General features: G+C 37.9%; 2 protein-coding genes across 3 annotated transcripts; both read right to left on the bottom strand.

The window, feature by feature from the left end:
- Positions 1 to 2,055: 2,055 nt before the first annotated feature.
- Positions 2,056 to 10,013, bottom strand: dnajc4 (DnaJ (Hsp40) homolog, subfamily C, member 4). Its single transcript, XM_036567958.1, has 7 exons — positions 9,991 to 10,013; positions 8,988 to 9,092; positions 8,413 to 8,503; positions 5,888 to 6,066; positions 5,423 to 5,584; positions 4,501 to 4,587; positions 2,056 to 2,152 (listed from the first exon to the last, which is right to left on the bottom strand). The coding sequence occupies exons 1-7, from the start codon at positions 10,011 to 10,013 to the stop codon at positions 2,056 to 2,058; spliced, it is 744 nt and encodes a 247-aa protein (XP_036423851.1).
- tmco6 (transmembrane and coiled-coil domains 6) lies at positions 9,083 to 17,853 on the bottom strand. 2 transcript variants are annotated; one of them, XM_036568577.1, is made up of 15 exons: positions 17,630 to 17,853; positions 17,403 to 17,518; positions 16,791 to 16,900; positions 16,353 to 16,536; positions 16,135 to 16,239; positions 15,118 to 15,209; positions 14,836 to 14,952; positions 14,485 to 14,599; positions 14,132 to 14,318; positions 13,836 to 13,930; positions 13,279 to 13,446; positions 12,278 to 12,403; positions 9,991 to 10,525; positions 9,393 to 9,478; positions 9,083 to 9,125 (listed from the first exon to the last, which is right to left on the bottom strand). In XM_036568577.1, the coding sequence occupies exons 1-13, from the start codon at positions 17,718 to 17,720 to the stop codon at positions 10,508 to 10,510; spliced, it is 1,524 nt and encodes a 507-aa protein (XP_036424470.1). In that variant the 5' UTR covers positions 17,721 to 17,853; the 3' UTR covers positions 9,083 to 9,125; positions 9,393 to 9,478; positions 9,991 to 10,507. The 2 variants fall into 2 exon arrangements, with proteins under 2 accessions (XP_036424470.1, XP_036424471.1); XM_036568578.1 differs by having other exon boundaries at positions 10,139 to 10,525.
- Positions 17,854 to 18,870: the final 1,017 nt, after the last annotated feature.

The following is an 18,870-nucleotide window of genomic DNA, read 5'->3' as shown; positions in this document are numbered from 1 at the left end:
GACTAGGAAAAAAATAAAAGACCATCAGTCCAAAATATATTTCAAAACATAAGCATTTCCACATGCCAGTGACATGACAGAGACTACAGTAATATCCATGTGATCCATAGCCTGGAGAGAACCAAGTAAACAACTGGCTATCCACACAGAGAATAAAAGAGGCACCATCTGAGATCAGTATAATGTTTAATTATTCCTCACACAAGGAATTGTGACAAACAGAAACATTAAGGCGCTCATTGCAACAATCAAACAAAAGCTCTAACTTTCCTGCAGGAAAAAGGAATCATGAGAATGTGGTTGGCTATATTATTTCCATAGTGAATATCTTACAGTCTTGAACAGAGGGAAACACCTGAAGAGGAAAGGGTCCTCTTTGTTTTATACAGCTGCCAAAGCCAGCATTAACATGGCTTTACTTATTTTTGGCAGTAACTATGTTGATGTAATAGATTTTATTCAGGTGAAAATGATGTACAGATTTAAAATCAAGTAAATTAAATGCATTTTGCAGTGCTCACTTTTGTTTTTCCACTGGGCAGTGTGGTACGGTTGCAAATCCCTATTCATGCATTTTGACATCTTTTCCACTGAGTGCTCTGTACCATACCAGGGTACACATGCTGAATTTAGTTACCCTTCTTGCAAGGGTACCAAGTGTGCCTGAATATATGGGTGGAGCTAGTAATGGGTCAAACGGAATTGTCACGCGGAGTCAGATGACCGCCACTGGGGGAGAGAAAAAAACCCCACACGAGCCAGCCTGGATCGCTTTCTGTGATTCACAGAACATTAAATGGAGTAAAAGGTCAATCAGAACTTGAAGCTCCTCTAGTGCTGTTTTTGTTCACTGTTAATGCAAGATGGGCATATTTCTGGTTCTGTGATGGCAAACAGACACAAGTACTTGATTGGGGTATGGATAGTTCTTGGTTTAGATTTGTGACTGTACTGTGCTGTATTGTACTGCGCAGTGGAAAAACGGCAAAAGAAAATCAGAATATGGTGTGCTAAACTTGGATCAGCTGAACAGAAAACCTACTCCTATTCTGAAATCTGGGTCCACCCAAAGAATATTTTGCCATATTCGTCTGCCTTGACAGTGTCATTTGAAAGAACTTTGAAGTGCTACATGCTTTCTAATGCATGCTAGCAAACAGATTTTATCAGCCATTTCATTTGAAAAGAAAGCAAGAAGTCTTTTTTGTTTTGGGAAGTATGTAAAAGTTCAATGTTCCCATGACAGGCAACGGGAAAAATGTTTTTTGGGTAGAACTGCAGTTCAATAAAGCCAAAGTTATTAATTTGTTTTTGGCTCGTCTTTCAAACATAATCATGTCTGCTCACAGCCTTTTTGAGACTGCAATACTGCACCACATTAGAGAATACCGGCACTTTAAATAAAACTCTTAGTCACACTTTCAGTATAGCTTAGGCAGCAAATCTGTACCCTTCTGTACAACATTCTCCCAACACAGAGAGAGAGAAAGTGAGAGAGAGAGAGACATTGTGAGCTATGTACAGTGTTTTGACTTTGTTAGGAATGCAATGTTTCCATAACACCGTGCCCAGGTGCAGTTAAAATGCTGCCCAGTGAACACAGGCTCACTGTACATGTAAAGGTGTTTGACACCTGATGTAGAACAAGAGCCAATAGTCTGCTGTACTAGCTCTGTTGCTATAGTGACCTGTCTCTGCCCACACACGGTCCATGACAGACAGGACCATACATTGCAAAAATGAAGCATCATGTTCATGAATTACATAAACAATGTGCAATAGTCTTCATTGAAAAAACATGCCATCTGCAGTCTGCATGTTTCTTTATTCCTTCTGGATAAGAAAAAACATTGAAAATGTAAGTATTCTGAGAATGGTCACCAAAAAATTACTATGGGAGCCACATATAAAGTGACTGCTGAGAATTAAATAAAAAAAAATCTACTAACAAAAAAGCACAATCACCGCATCCATTCCTCACACAACTGATGCCACTCAGTGCATTCAGTTCCCTGAAAGGACAGTACCCTGTGTCATAATGTCTGCAGGATATTTCTACTTCTCTTGACCACTTTTGCGAATCTTGTACCTCTCCAGAAACTCAGCGTGTTTCTGTCTCAGGATCTCCTGCTGCTTCTTAAAGCCGTTCAGCCTGCAAAATAATTAAAATATATATACATATCAAAAGTCTGTAATCAGATTCCAACCCCTGTGCCTACTCTTCTGGTTTACTTCATTGCAAAAGCAAAATTGATCATAAAGGAACACTCTGACTACAAATTGGGTCCCACATGAACTGAAATACCAGAATGATGTACTGCTAAGCATATTAACAATAAACAGATATCTGCATTAGCCTTGGATCGATGACTGACATTATCGAATTTTACAATAATTAACATGTATCAATAATATGCAAACTACTGTTCTTCTCTTTCTCGTGCCACGTGATTTTTTTTGTTGCTTCACCTTTATTTAACCATTCCTGTACAACAACTGTACAACAATTATACAACTGTAAACTATGGTCAGTTTAAAAATGCATGCAATCGAAAAAAATGCACTTAATTATAGGCTACACAAACAGATCACTAACTAATTGGTTACACACAAACATACTCTGAACGTCACTTGGAACGATTACAACAGATTTTCAAAAAAAACTAATAAACTCCCTCCAGAAGGGGGTTTTAACAGAGCAACTGGCCATATTTTGGTTTTCAACCGAACAAATGTGGCGAACCCAGGGATGTTAAAGGTGTTAACATGTTATCTGTGCAAAATATAGTTATCATTAGGGGTGGGAATCTCTAGGCACCTCACGATTCGATTACGATTCAGAGGGCTGCGATGCGATTATAAAACGATTATCGATGCATCTTGATGTATCTTTTTTTTTCTACAGGATTTCTATTTTCCTACTGTCTGAGGTCTTGGTAGTTTTAAAGCATAGTATTTGTAATGATCCATAATGCATTTACGTCCAATATCTTTTAGTAATAAATCAAATGGAAGTGATGTGGCAAGTGAACTGGAAGGCTCTCATTCACTGCTCTTGTTTGGAGCACATGAGACGCTGCTACCACTCATCTGCGATAAAATGCGCTGTTAGGGTGACATAAGATCCAGTGGTAATGGATGTCCACGCAGCACGTTACAGCTTTCCTACCCGTTTAATTCAGTGATTTTATAACTTCGATTTTGGTCTTGTTGTAGAGGGGGGGGGTCGCTGTGTCAGTAAAATATCTTCGAGACTGGACAAGATTTAAGACGAACATTTGGAGACTAATGGACTTATTCACATTTATAAGCAACATAATTGGTTTCCTGGTACGTTAAATCTGCAACAAGAGACTGTCAAACACTAAAAAGTTGCGAAGATGAAGTCAGCTTCTATTTCGAATTTTCCCGTTCCACCTTAAATGGTGCAGTGGTTACATTTGGCGCCTCAGGCAGAATTTAAGATGGAACAGGAAAATTACAACATTACGTTCTAAATTAAATATTTAGAAAATCAATTTTTGACATTTATGAATCGATTCAGAATTGTTCATGTCCACATCGCGATGCATCTAAGAATCAGGTTTTTCCCCCACCCCTAGTTATCATTATAAATTATTGGGTAATATCACAATTAGCCGAGTTGGTAATTATATAGTAATAATATTACCATTAAGGGAAAATGAAAGCTGTAGGATAAGATAATGTTTACCAACCCTGTTCCTGGATGCACACTGTCCTGTACATTTTGGTGCTTTCACTGCACCCAAATCATCTGATCCAAATCATCAGCTTATTAACAACCCTATTTACTGAGAAAGTGGATGTGTTAAAGCAGGGAAAGAGCTAAAATTTGCAGGGCAGCATGCCTCCAGGACCAGGACTGGGAAACACTGGGGTAAGGCTCTGCAATGCTCACATGTGGTACTCTATAACTAAATTTGAAGCTGAATTGTAACTGACTGGGTGGTATCAATTATTATGATATCTAAGCTTAATCTACACACTTTCCATCATATTCTCATGGGCTAAAGCTACACTGTAAGTTTTGGGGACCTCTCTGGCAGAAATGTGTAATTGCATGTAATATGTTTTGTGTAGATTGTGCTTCTGACCCTTCCTCTACCAGAGGAAACTGAGGATTGCGAGCGTGTTTTAAGAGTGTTCAAAGAGAGGTCAAAACTTTGTGAATGACACATCTTCTGAGGATGTAAATAAATTATCTTCTATTATGTTCTATTGTCATCATCTCTTCATTAGTATAATGTTGATCGTACATTTGAGACCTAAACATCAAGCCAGACCCTCTTTGTGAACCTGTGCATGTGATGTTAACATTGTAAAGGTGCATCCCGTGGTCTGGAAAACTCTAGCGAAATCTGACCAGACACCTCTGGCTTTTAAATTATTTTTTTAGACTAGCAGCAGCGCATGGACATTTTTTTCTCCGGACTCTGACATGCTGCTGCTTTCACTTTAAACATTGCTCTGCTTTCATACCTGGCTCTCTCTTTGGACTCCTTGTAGATTTCAGTGATGACCCTGTCTTTTTCGTCCATGAAGGTATTATGTACTTTTTCTAGCTTCCTACAAAAAGTAAATATGTAATGATGTAAATGAGAGTGCTACAGAAAAACAAACAAAAAAACCCTTACAATAACAAGCAAACAAATTCATCTTTTTCAACAGGCTCAAAATTACTTCACCCTACAGGCAGTTTTTTAGTTTTACTTAAATGGCTGCTATCTTTTAAAACACTAAATACAGAACAGAGTTGTGTTGCCTTGTTACAGTGACATCTGGATTCATCATAGTCTAGTCCGTAACATCTAACTCAAGGCAGTTTTACTTTTGGTGTAAGCTCAAATTTTGTTAACAGCAGGCCTTCAGCCTAATGCCTGCAAATCTATTTCCTGTGTCCTGTCTGTGTGCCTGTGCCTGGTAGGAGGAAATGAAACCTTTACTTGAAACCATGGTGGAAGTACGGATGGTGCATTATGGCTATAAGGTCCCATAGAACATTCAGCATTTTTTCTTTTTCTTTTGTTCCTAAACCTTCATCTGTCAACCAGTGATGTAATCACGGTTTGCGATGTTCAGTACCAGTGCAGGTGTAAAAACATTAACCAGATTATGACAGGCATGAAAAATAAATAAACACAGGAACCTGGCAATAGCAGTGAATATACATTACTGAAGTTTATCTAGGCCATGGGATAGACTTTGAAAAAACAAACAGGAACATTATCGTTTTCTATCAACGACCAATGTACAAGCAGACATAAAAAACAGACACCAATATTTAGTGATTCCTGAAACTTCAGAGGAACCATCACTTTTTTCAGTATTAGGGGTCCAGTAATAACAAGGCCAGTATTTGGCTAAAATATTAGCTGCCAGGGTGCCTGTTTTCTCACGCTACCTGAATCCAAAATAGTGAATGCCGATGCTGAGCAGCATGGCCACAACGCAGTAGCCCACCAAGCGCAAATTCTTCTTCTTCTTCTTCTGCCATTGTTCCTCAGAGTAGTCCTGGGCATGCCGGAACTGCTCCCAGTAACGCATGCGCTCGGCCGTCTCCGCACTGAGAGAGAGAGAGAACACATTAATTACCAGATGTTAGAACATAAGGACAATCATTATTTAACTAATAGAAGTCTGTTTGCATTTTAACAGGCAGAAGCTCAGTGTCTACTGTGTGAAAATGTTCAAAAAAGTGAAGATGTGCATTGAAATGTTTGAATAATTTCATTACGTGCATTAGAACTCACTTCATGTAATAGTTAATGTAGGAAACCCTTTCAAATTGGACCATTTGATTTATAAAGCACAAGACTACAAACAAATTATCATTCAATTATAAGCAATTCTCTTTTATGTTTGTTACCTGGGGTTGGATGTATATGTGGAGGAGGGTCTGAAGATCTGCTCTCCACTGTAGTGGTGCCTCAGCCGTAGGTCATACTCCCTCCGGCTGCCCTCCTTACTCAGCACTCTGTAAGCCTCATTCAGCTTCACAAACTGGCTATGTAGACTTGGGTTAGATGGGTCACTGTCAGGATGCAGCTACAGGAAAAGAAAAGCAATTGAGATTGACATTTTCAAATAAAAGTAAAATAACAGAAGATATTAAGCTGCCCATATCCTATTTTTCTTGTGTCTTTTTCCCTGATATCCATTTATATTGTTTGTATAACATTAAAACATCTTTTTCCATGACTATTTTCCAATCTCTCTTTATCCCTTAGAATTAAACAGTTTATAGCAGTTCAGTCAGAAATACTCTATATTAGGGATGCACAATCGGAATCCGCCAGGATTTTTGCTCAAAACACAAAATCAGCTATCAGGTAATTTATTGTTTGTATTTTGGCAGACGTGTGTTGGCGAATTCATGACAAAATGTGAGGCAAGTAAGCACATTTGCAATGCATCTGAATGCTGATGCTACACCTATAGCAAAATAGCAGTGAGGGGCCTCTTACTTTTGATGTTGCACTTGATTTGATGTTATTTAAACTTGCAACTTTCTAAGATTGAAAAATTTCTGCCAGCTTGGCCCATTAGCAAATAATATTATTTATATTGAGATGCTGGTTAACAGAGAGTTGGAAGTTTGCTGGTGTGTTTCATGTGTTCATTTAGCCAACACAGTGTGAGCTTAAGATTTAAAAAAGCCGATTTGGCTGTAAAGAAATCAGAATCCTGCATCAAAATTCATGATCAGCTGCATCCCAACTCCTTATAACTTCGACATGAATGGGTATTGAATGTATTGAATTTATGACACAACAAAAATAATGGATTCAAAACAAGACATCTTTGCAGCTTAATTTTCATTTAAGGACCTTAGAAAGTGAATGAGAGGTAAGGTGAAAACGTTCACATATTGTATTAAACTCTTATACTAAAAACAGTGAGGAAAACGTATTTTATTCCATGTTATAGCCCTTAAATATAACAAGCCAAGAAAAACGTTTTTTTATGATTAAGAAAAATCTCCCATTAACCTACACTTAATCTATACCCATAAAAAAATCAACTGATGGATGTACTGAATGTATGAGGGAAGGGCAAGGGAAATTAAATTGTTTAGAGGTGGGCAATATGGCAATATTTTATTATTATCGTAATACATTTTTTATCATGCTAAACAATATGCTGCTCTAAGCATATTGTAAGTACTTAAGGAACACTGACCAACTGCATTTTTCAATAAAAGGAGAGCATAATTAGTCTTGTTCAATTGGATGTAGTGCAGTATATGAAATGTTGAATAAATTTCACTGTACCCAGAGTTTTTGATGACAGTTTTTAGATGCAGCACTACTGGTCCATTATATCTGTGTGTAAAAATATTGTGATACGTATCGTGTATCGTGAAAATGTCTTTAAGTATGTCTAAATATGATATTTTTGTCATATCACCCACTACTATTCTGAAGTACATAAAAATTAACATGAATGCACTGAACACGGGTAGCAAAACTGAATATGCACCAGGTTAACTCTTATCCTCTACTGTACTCCTCTTTAGTGAGTTCTTTCATGCTTTCATCTAAGTTCTCCTATGGACAAAGCACCCTCATCCTTCAAACCCCGCACAGACCCTGTACACTCGCCCATCACATTTCACACAGACACTTACAAACTCACCCTTTTCACATAGAAACACATACATGCACACTTCTTTCTATATTAATCATGCTGAAAGCATGTGTCCCACTTCATGCAAAGTCACAAAAAACACAGATGCCAAAATCAACACTTCCTGTGAGAGACAAACACCTGGGCTCAGCCTAAATATGCCTACATGTACACAACGCAGAACATGGCAGCAATAATAGGTCATCAGCATTATAATAACTCAACAGGCCCCTCTAGTGGTAAAGAGGACTGTGACCAGAGAAATATCTAATGTACCTTAAATAGCACAAAAACAGAATGTCCTTGAGAACCCTGACCCTGGCTCAAATAATGAAAATGGATAGAACAACTCCTTTATAATCATGACAGTAACAAGCTGTTGTACAACATAATTGGACACAGAGCCAATGTAATATAATCAACTGAGGTCCAGCTAGCAAGCTATTCTGCCACAGGCAAGAAACGTCCCTTTCTGCTGAGTGGCCCCACATTGCTGGGTTTATGATAGTGCCTACACTCCTTATAATGTAACCTGTCATTCTGTCAAATGAACTCCTTTTTAAACTTTAAATGTGCCCTAGCCAGGATTACGCTTGGATACTGTAAGTCTCTTTGTATATCTTCGCATTTCAATAAAAAGGTACAGGCTTTAAAGAGCTGGAAGCCAAATTAAAGGTAAAAGTATTAAAGATAAAGGATGTTTAAGGTTCAATTTCAATACAACTGCATTCAAGTATACTTAAGATAAGGGAAAGATAAATGAACCTTTTTCGACTTGTCAAAAAAGGCATTCTTTATTTCTTCCAGTGATGCTTCAGGTTTAACTCCAAGAAGGTCATAGTAACTCGTGGATGACCTGCAAACATACAGAAAACAGTTTAACCTCTGTCTTCATGCCAAAAGTTCCTGCTGTGCATGTGATGACAATAACAATATTAATTTATGACAAATGCTTTACAATTGCCACGTCTGCATGAGATTCCATTTATTATGGACATAACTAGCAATTTGATTAGCTAGATGCTGCCCTGACCTTGAATCATTAAAGACTTTACAGCTTCTCTGCAGTGCGCATTATGAACACTATCAACCAGATTCACTTCTGGAGCCAAGTCGAAACCAAGACTACTTTGTGTGCACATAGATTAACATTTTGAACTTTTTAGCTTTGTTTTTGTTGAACATCCTGATAATAATAAGGTACAATGTATACAATTCTTGCACAGTATTTGGAGATGGGTCAATGTAGTATGGTGGTTTTAAAGATCATCTTTCACAACATGAGGGAGCATACATGGTCCAATAAAGTGTAAAACTGTGCTTAAGTTGTAAACACTTACCAGTGTGCAGCAGAAACTGAGAGTAAGCGCCGAGAGAACTTATAGTACCACATGCAGTTGTGACACAGCCGCAGATGTGCGTCCAACTGCATAATGGCCTGACTCCTTCAGAGAAATTCAGAGAACATACAGAAGAATCTAAACAGAAAGAGACAAGGCATTAAGCGAACACCAAAAAAATTACACAAATATCCCTAGGAGATGGACTACAGGACTGCGGTTCTTCACTTAAATGCTTCATACCTCCAGACTAGGCTTCATCTTTTATGTCTGGAATATAACTCTTGTATGTTAAAGTAACATTACTAGTCTAATTCTTGGTGATTCTGTGATAATCTATGCATATTTTATGCTTCTTAATTTACATGTTTTGCATACTTAGTACAAAGAGGGGTTCAGAGATACCTCTCAGTGGGACCCCATTGGAATGAACTTTGGCAATACCGTCAACACTATGTAGCCAGCTGCCAAGCTAGCTAAAGTTAGCTCTCCTGTAAACAGAAAAAGTAGTTTTACTGACTTTTACACATGTTAAGTGTTGTGACATTCATATTAGCTAATTAACGAATGTCAATGCAAAACGATTAATAGCAGAACATGTCCAATATGAGGCGAATAATTAGAAAGCGTATAAGAAAAACGGAGGTGAGTTTGATAGCTGGCTAACGTTAGCTAGGTTAGCTAAACAACTTTTTGCTCCAAAGTTAGCAAAACTAGCTCGTCATTCACTCAAGGTCGGATACGTTTACGATGTTTTACGTACAGACTTTCAAGGTATTTCGCTACAGTTTGTTTAATGTAAGTTAACCATTTGACTAACTAGCTACCCTAGGTTAACTCTATGAAACAAAACAGACATTGAAACAACCTTAAAATAGCAAACCTGACAGCCGACAGCTAACCGTGCAGGCTAACTAGAAATACGTCACCAAGTTATATCAAATATTAAATATGTCTTGTAATCAAAGACTAATTGCTCGCAATGACAACAACAGAAACGTACCGGTACACTACAACGTTAACCATTGCAGTTTCATAACAAATGGACCAGAGAGCAGCTGCATAAACCGCGGTCAGCCATACAGCAGACTAGCAGCGGGTCATATTTCTCCGCTTCACGTTTTCGTGTTTTGGACAAGTTAACCCTTTACCTCTCCGTGGGTACTGAACACTGGATTTGTTTATTTATCGTGCAGGTTGAAGCTGTCTCTGTGATATTTTCCTCTAACCTTTCCATTCATTGTTATTGTACAACCTTTATTTTTCTTGTTCCAAAATAAAAGTCCTACAGCTTGATCGTTGTGTTGGATCCTATTAACGTTATCATTAAACCACGCTTTGACATCTCAGTTTCAATTTAGCATTTTATTCAAAGTAAAAACTTTTGTTTACAGTATTTCTGTAAATATATAAAAATATATTTGCATACACAGATATTTCAGTTGACCACTAATAAATTAGAGTTCTTGAGATTTACAACGAAGGTAGAGTAGGCTTGTTTCGTTGTCTTCACTCCTGAGTCATGATGGGTTATCAGCCTTTAAAAACACAGATAAGAGAGACGCATAGATGATGGCTTATTGTAGTAAGAATCTGACAAAAGACTAAAAGGCGGTTTCATACTCTTTCTGCAGCTGGCACACAAAACACAAAACTAGCTGAAAGGTATAAACAAACATCAAAACTAAGCAGGCATGCTGAAAATTCAATATAGATAATTTTATAACAAACTATGGAAAAATAAGTTAGCATTCCATTCCATATATATGCAACCCCATTTCCAAAAAAGTTGGGATGCTGTGCAAAATGTAAATAAAAACAAAATTCAATGATGTGCAAATCATTTAAACCCTATATTTCATTGAAAATAGTACAAAGACAACAAATCAACAAAATGTTGAAAACTGAGAAATGTTATTGTTTTTTGCAAAATATATGCCCATTTTGAATTTGATGACAACAACACGTTCCAAGAAAGTTGGGACGGGGGCGTGTTTACCACTGTGTTTCATCACTTCTTCTTTTAATAACACTCTGTAAGAGTTTGGGAACTGAGGAGACCAACTGCTGTAGTTTTGGGTAACAGGTCTGGACTGCAGGCAGGCCAGTTTAGCATACTGACTCTTTTATTACGCAGCCATGCTGTTGTAATACAGGCAGAATGTGGTTTGACATAGTCTTGCTGAAATGAACAAAGCCTTCCTTGAAAAAGACGTTGTCTGGATGGCAGCATATGTTGCCAAAACATGTATATACTGTTCAGCATTAATGGTGCCTTCACAGATGTGCACGTCACCCATACCATGTGCCCTAATGGACCCCTATATCATCATGGCTTTTGAACTGTGCACTGATAACAACCTGAGTGGTCTTTAGTTCAGAGAACAGAGTGTCCATGATTTCCAAAAAGAAATTCAAATGTTGATTCGTCGGACCACAGAACACTTTTCCACTTCACCTCAGTCCATTTTAAATGAGCTTGGACCCAGAGAAGGTGGCAGCATTTCTGGGTTCTGTTTATATATGGTTTCCTCTTTGTGTTTTAATAAGCATTTATGGATGCAGCGCCGAACTGTTTTCATAGACAGTGTTTTTCATAAGTTTTTCTGAGCCCATGCAGTGATTTCCACTCGAGAATCATGTCTGTTTTTAATGCAGTGCCACCTGAGGGCCCAAAGATCATGGCCAGCAAATACTGGTGTTTGCTCTCGTCCCCTGCATACAGAGATTTTTTCAGGTTCTCGGAATCTTTTAATGTTATTATGTACCGTAGATGATGAAAAGCAAAAGTTATTTGCTATTTTAAGTTGAGAAACATTATTCCTGAATTGTTGCACTATTTGATCGTGCAGTCTTTCACAGATTGGTGAACCCCTCCTCATCTTTCCTTCTGGAAGACTCAGCCTCTCTGAGATGCTCATTTTATACCCAATCATGTTATTGACCTGTTGCCAATCAACCACCAGGTGTTTTTTTAAGCATTACACAACTTTACCAGCCTTTTGTCGCCCCCGTCCAAACCTTTTTGGAACGTGTTGCTGGCATCAAATTCAAAGTGGCCAAATATTTTTCAAAAAACAATAAAATTTCTCAGTTTCAACATTTGATATGTTGTCTTTGAAGCATTTTCAATTGAATATAGGATTTAAATGATTTGCAAATCATTGCATTTTGTTTTTACTTACATTTTTCACAGCATCCCAACTTTTTTGGAAATGGGGTTGTACATAGTACTCCCATCTTCCATACCTAGGCTACATATTGTACTAGGCACAAAATGTTTGTACTACCGTGGAGTGAGTGTAGAGATAATGATCTAAGAGGTAAGATGCCCTCAGACGTTGCTCTTCTTCATTATTGTACTGGATTGCTTCCAGTAGAGAAACACCATTCAGCTTAACAAACTCTTCAGCTACCTGTGTGAATAAGAGAGAAAGGTTAAACTGATGTGGTCACATGAACATAGAACATTATTAGAGATTATAATTCATCTTTATTGCAACATAGTCTAAAAAAACAGATGTATTCTGGGCTTTTGACAAGACCTTCCGTTATTCCACCTAAAATTTCATGACATAAAAACCTAAAGAACAGTCATATATTCTTGCATTTTATTGATCATTCTACTAAATAAAGACCTCCTGAAATACTGATTGTAGCCATGTTTCCAATCGACTTTCTGTGCAAACTGCAAGTGACAAATGCAATTTCCACCAGACTGACATTATGCGATAAAATTTTTTGAGCATGTACCTTTTAGAAAGGCAGTAATCATTCTGGACATCTCTTTCTGTAACAGCTGAAAAGTGGCAGCATTTGTTTTAAAAGCACTCCTGTCTTCTCCTCAGCCCAGCTACACCTCTGTCATGCTATTTGTGAGGAAAATCTGTCACATTACACTAAATTTATGCTTAAATGTATTATTTTTTCCCCATCACAAACATTTCCATTACAGGATTTCGCAACATTTCAGGTACCGAGAAACACTTTTCAGTACAGTTTAATGGTAAAAAAGATTTGCTGACATTCATAAAATAATATCAACAAATCCTGTTTCCATAGCCTACATCAACAAACTTCACTGGAAAAGTAGTTGAAACTAATTTCTAAAATGAATTTCTAAAATTAATTTTCTTGGTATCTTGAGCTGCTATTCCAGCTTCATTAAATTTCCCAACAATGTTTTTGGCCAGTCGTAAATTAGCAGGTTTTAAAATATAAAATTGCATAGTATCTGCAGTAGCTGCCATTTAAGTGAGAGAAAAAGCTGACCTCTTTCAGGTCCACTCACCTGAGGGCTGTTAGCGGTCAGCAGGTACAAAACCTCCAGGCTTAGGGTCACCACATCTGGATCAGCCATTTTAAGTGTGGCACAAAGGGCGGGGAGCAGGCCCGCCTGGGTCAGCTGAACACAGTACCCTGTCCCATTGTGGGCAACATTACCCAGAATCCTCAGAACCTGCTCACAGAGGAAAAAAGACAGTGGTTATGGTGACAGATTTGTGTGTCCACACAGTTCTGAAAACTTAAGATCTGTGTCACTTTAAGCCAAAAGATTTGTGCCCCTTCAACCTGGTAATGTAAATGTAGCCTAAATTAGTATGTTAACAGTTATGTTTATGGTTATGTTTAGGCAGCATGTTAGAATTTTTGGGATTCACAAACAAGGAAATGGCTGCAAATAAAAATCAATAACAGGTAACTTAACCTTGCAACAAAAATATCAATTATAATAGTGGCTAGACACCAAATTGTCCATACTGCAGATGCTTGATCCACCTGTCTCACCTCAGTCCCCTGTTCAGACAAAAACTGTATGCAGTATTTGTGTATCTCTCTTGCCCTCACCATAGTATTGATTCCCTTGGAGAAGGGCAAAAGCTGGAGTAGTGCTGGCACCATGTTGCAGAACAACAGAGCTGAGCAAAACACTGTGGAACCAGCTGCAAACAGTAACAGGACACTGATTATTACTGTGAGAATTGCATTATGCATTGGCAAGGTATTCACTCAATGACATACATTTAAAATGTCTGTTTTCTGTAGTTCCCAGCTAATCTATAAAAAATGTATTTACTTATCTATTCATTTACTGTGAAAACTGAAACATGGCACAGCATCAAAGCGTTTACTTTCGCTGTCACCTGTGAGGTTGTTGAGGACCCATAAGCTCTCCCTGGTCAGAGCAAAGTGAGAGGAAAGGTAAGATTGGCAGAACACACACAGAGCAACTAAGAGACGAGCATCCTCTAAACCTACAGGACATCCTGAACCCTCGCACACCCCACTGGCGAGCAGGTTACCCAGGCAACGCAGCAGGGGCCAGATCAGCTGTAGAGCAAAGAAAGACTAAGTAGATTAAATATTCTGGTGTTGTAGACCAGCTATATTTACTTAACAGGGTGGGTTACAATGCATATATTAAACTGTATTTTACATATTTATAAATAATAAAGTAATATAACCAGGGCAAATTAGAGACCTTATGAAAACTCACCAGTTCCAGGCCCTCCTCAGTGTTTCCTTTAGCAACAGCCCCTCCCAGTGTAATCAAAAGGTTACAGCACTGTGAAAGGACTCCTTGAGTCAGTAAGGCACATGTATCAACAGCACTACAAAAAAGAGCAGAGCAGCAAATTTACAAATAGATAAACATCCAAAATAAAAAAAATAATGAAAATAGTTTTGCTAAAATTATCAATAATAGAACATTAAAAAGTCTGAACTCATGAAAACAGGTGAACAACACTGACCTATCATGTATATTCTTTAAAGTTTGTTGTAGAATATTAGAATATTAGAATTTACAGGGAAAAGAAAGCTTGTACAAAGTGAGAAAATCTCATACCGTGACACTATATATTGTAAACACCAGGCACATTCGATGGCTGGTCCAAAACCAAACTCAGTGTCTGGAGTCAAAATCGAGGTCAAATGAGGGACCAATCCAGAGGATATGACCAACCTGAAAAACATACAACATTCAATTACATTTAATGTGCTTACACTATAACATTCATCCTACTAGTGTTTTCACAAGAATATATAGGGCTATGCTTTTGAAGAATTATTAAACCATAGTATTCCACAGTTTTGCAAAAAATGCTTTGCTCTAAAAGCTGTAACTCACGGAATAACTCTGTCTGCAGCATCTTTATCCTGGAGAAGCTGGGACAAAGTAAAGCCAGCTGCCTCCACCACTGCCAGGTTACATCTCTGATTCTAAGGACAGCAGACAAACCTAATTAATCAAATTAGAAGACAGTGCAATCCACCAGAAAACATTCCCTTAGGATCAAACTAACAGAATATCCAGAAACATTCAACTGACATTACAAAGGCAGATAAAGAGTTGTGTGAACAGTAACCAGCTGGTCTAAAAAAGAAAAAAAAAGTGATTGTATATTTATCTAAAACAGTTAATGTAGATTTATATAAACTTATGATGAACTAAAATCTAATACCCCAAGAGCCAGTTTAATGGACATGTATTAAGGTGAGTGTTGCACTAAATTGTAATGTCAAGTGTGTTTCCCCATCACAAATCACCATTTAGACTAGGATTAGGCTTAGTGTTCCATCCTTATAGCCTGCTGTGAGAGTCAAAGGGGAATTAAAGAGGCTTTTCAAAATTTCAGCATAATTCAATCACTGTAATGTAAACAAAAGTTATTCAGGGTGTGAAATGTTCCAAATTTACAGAACTCATTTTCTTTACAGTGATGGTAATACAGGGATCGCAATGTCTACAATGCAAATACATTATTAAAAACCAACCAGTGAATCAACATGTGTCTTCTGTGTTTTACATGTAATATTGGTGATGGTAAAACAGTGGGAAATTCACTCTGGTGAATATCGTGCCTTACAATGGCATGCATGTACCTCTTTACCACAAATGTATTTAAAAACCTATGTTTTAGGTGAAAAGCTTATCTCAAAACTATGGCAAAAAAATCTCAAATATCACAGAGTATATGTAACTATTTCATGTAATAACTTTATGCGAGGGAGCTTTTAAAGGCATTAAACTCTTCAAATGTCTGGTTCCTGTCACCGCCACTGTGAACTATTCTGACTCAATAAGTTTCTCTAGAACACAGCATTTCACATCAAACCACTCTGAATGACTTTGATTCAGAGTTACCTGAATGCAGTTAGCAAGGGCAGGCACTATGCCTTGGGCAAGCAGCTTCTCTTTCACCACAGCTCCCTCAGTCCATAGGTTCCCTAACGTGTACAGGCAAAGCTCCTGTGAGAGTACAAGTATACACAGGCACACAGAGGGGAAAAGAAAACAGCTGTGAAACATGAAAAATTATATAAAGACACTGAATGATCCACAAATAAAACAATCCCACCTACTGTGAGTTTGGCACAGGGGCTGGAGAGGTATGTAAGGAGGTAAGGAGTGGCAGGTAAACAGGACTGCCCTACACCGGGGTGAGGAGAGTGAGAGAGCTCATGGAGACACCTAGCAGCTTCCAGCTGACACTGGGCATTGTGTCCACTCAGCTGTCCAACCAGCACATACATGCTGCTCTCCAGCCTGCAGAGACATGAGCAGACAAAGGCTCAATCAGTGACACGCCTTGCAAGGAAATGATCTAGTAATACCAAAGAAAGGAACTCAGCACTGCAATACATCTCCACGCCAAATCTCATTCCAGTTATTTTTTTATTGCATTGGCAGCATTTAATGAATTTTGGAACCCTGATGTAAAACCAGTTCAATGCAGTTCACACCAGTCAATTCATGCAAGAAAGTAAAACAATCTGTGCATTTGAACATAATGCACATACTTAGTAAACATGAGGTGTGTCTGAGGGTCTCTCAGTGCCTTCCTCAGCACAGCCAGATGTGTGGCTTTTTCCTCTCCACCACGCTGCACACTGCGTAACATCTCCTGTATCTAGATGTAAACACATACACATTTGCTTTACAGGGCCCATATCTTACATTTTCTTATACTTCATTTTTTCTCCACTTCACATGTTTGTGTACTTTTACATACTAAAAACATTGTTCATTTTTTACATGGCCTTGTTTCACGCATCTCTTTAAACAAGCAGTTATTTTTACTGTGTCTTTGAAACGGATGTATGTAAATGACCTCTGTTCTGACTGGCTGTCCTTTATTGGCCCTTCAAAAAAACAGTCTGTGCTGAAACCCTTATAACTTCAATATGAATGGGCAGAGCTAACCCGTTGTAGGTGGAATAAACAGATATGTAAATATATATGTAAAATATTGTGATATCACAAAATTCGTGAATTCAAAACAGAAATGCACCTCCAGGGCCGGGGAGTGGACGGAATGTTTTGAAACTGCAGCAACCTTTACTACGTCAAACTCTTAAAGTTCAGTGTTTGAATTCATCACAATTTCATGGGGTTTTCTGGAGAGGAGTTACCTGGTCTGGAGATACAGGAGTCCCGTCTGTTTCCATGAACTCTTTCTCCTGCTCATCTTCATTTAACAGAAGCCTCTTGCTAATGAGCTGTCTATCCCTCCTCGCCTGCCTCAGTGCTGTAAAAGGGGATTAAAATGCCTCTGTCTCGCACTTTTAACAGATAACATATATTACACATAACTTTACGTGTACTTAAACACAGATCAGGCTCCCAGCTAAACAAACACCTTTTTCATGCTCTCTCCTCTTGTGCTTAAACTCCTCCAGGTCCTTGGCAGAGCGGCTCGCTTTGTGATGAACTGCTTTGAGTCGCCACATTTTACAATACAGTTTTACTTCTCTGAGCTATAAACTATTCATTTTAAAATCTATTAACTGATATTAAACCACTAACTGTGTCTGCAAACATGCTCTGTCACGGAATTTTAATTTCACGGAACCACAAACCGAGGTAGGACGAATCAAACTGCTGCAACAGGAAATTACATTGACGACTTCAGAATTAAAGTCCGTTTAGTTTGAACAGTTCACTTCAGCACATGATCCTAAAAATCAAGACAAAGTATGACAATTTAGTTTGAAGACTTTAGTGACCAATTGATTAAAACGAATGTTTTTTAGTCACACGCTGCTCAGACGGAAAATGAGAAAGTTAAATTGTATTTTAGGTTACTGAGCACTTTTTAGAAATTAATTCAATAACATTCTTTATTTTAAGGTGAATTCCACCCATTTTTAAAATTGAATATATTTTAATAGTTAAGGTGTAAACGCGGTCCAGAGCTGTGGATGTGAAATGCTCCATTCTGGAAAAATTTATCAAGTCAGAATTGGTCACAGTGGAGACAAGTACCAAACATCCAAAGTGTTAACCTCTTTAAAAACTGCCTCAGATAAAGGTATTACATGTAATAGCTTATTTATGTTGTCGCTATTAAAAGAGATGCTGCTTTTGCACAAACTTTATAAACCAGCTGTTGTTGGTCACAGCTACGATGTACATAGGCAGAGTTTTCTCTTCGTAACAGCTAATTCACTACTCAGCTCACGTCTGACACACTACAATAAATGTTATTTAATATCATACAATATTGACATTGCCTGATGTGTGAGGTTAAAGTTTTGAGATAAGATCGTGGCCTAAAGGTTATTTTTTAAAATCCATTCATGATGAAGAGGTAGATATGTGTAGGGCATTGTAAAGAAACATACTTTTTCACATTTACCATTGTTTTATTATTATCAGCATTACACATTAAACACCAATGTAGGTTCACTGGTCTTTTGGGGTTGATAAACGTATGTTTGTTGTAGAGGTTGTGACCCCTGGTTCCTCACCACCACTGTAAAGAAATCTGAGTCTGTTTCTCTACAATGAACCACTTCACATCAAAATACTCTGGTGACAGTTAACAGTGAAACATAGCAGTTTCCCATCTTCACTCCTTCCTCTTCAAAAACAGGACAA

The sequence above is a fragment of the Colossoma macropomum genome, unplaced genomic scaffold (assembly GCF_904425465.1).
Source record: "Colossoma macropomum unplaced genomic scaffold, Colossoma_macropomum, whole genome shotgun sequence".
Lineage (NCBI taxonomy): Eukaryota > Metazoa > Chordata > Actinopteri > Characiformes > Serrasalmidae > Colossoma > Colossoma macropomum.
The sequence above is the reverse complement of the archived record's forward strand: the minus strand, read 5'-3'. Positions and strand labels throughout refer to the sequence as shown.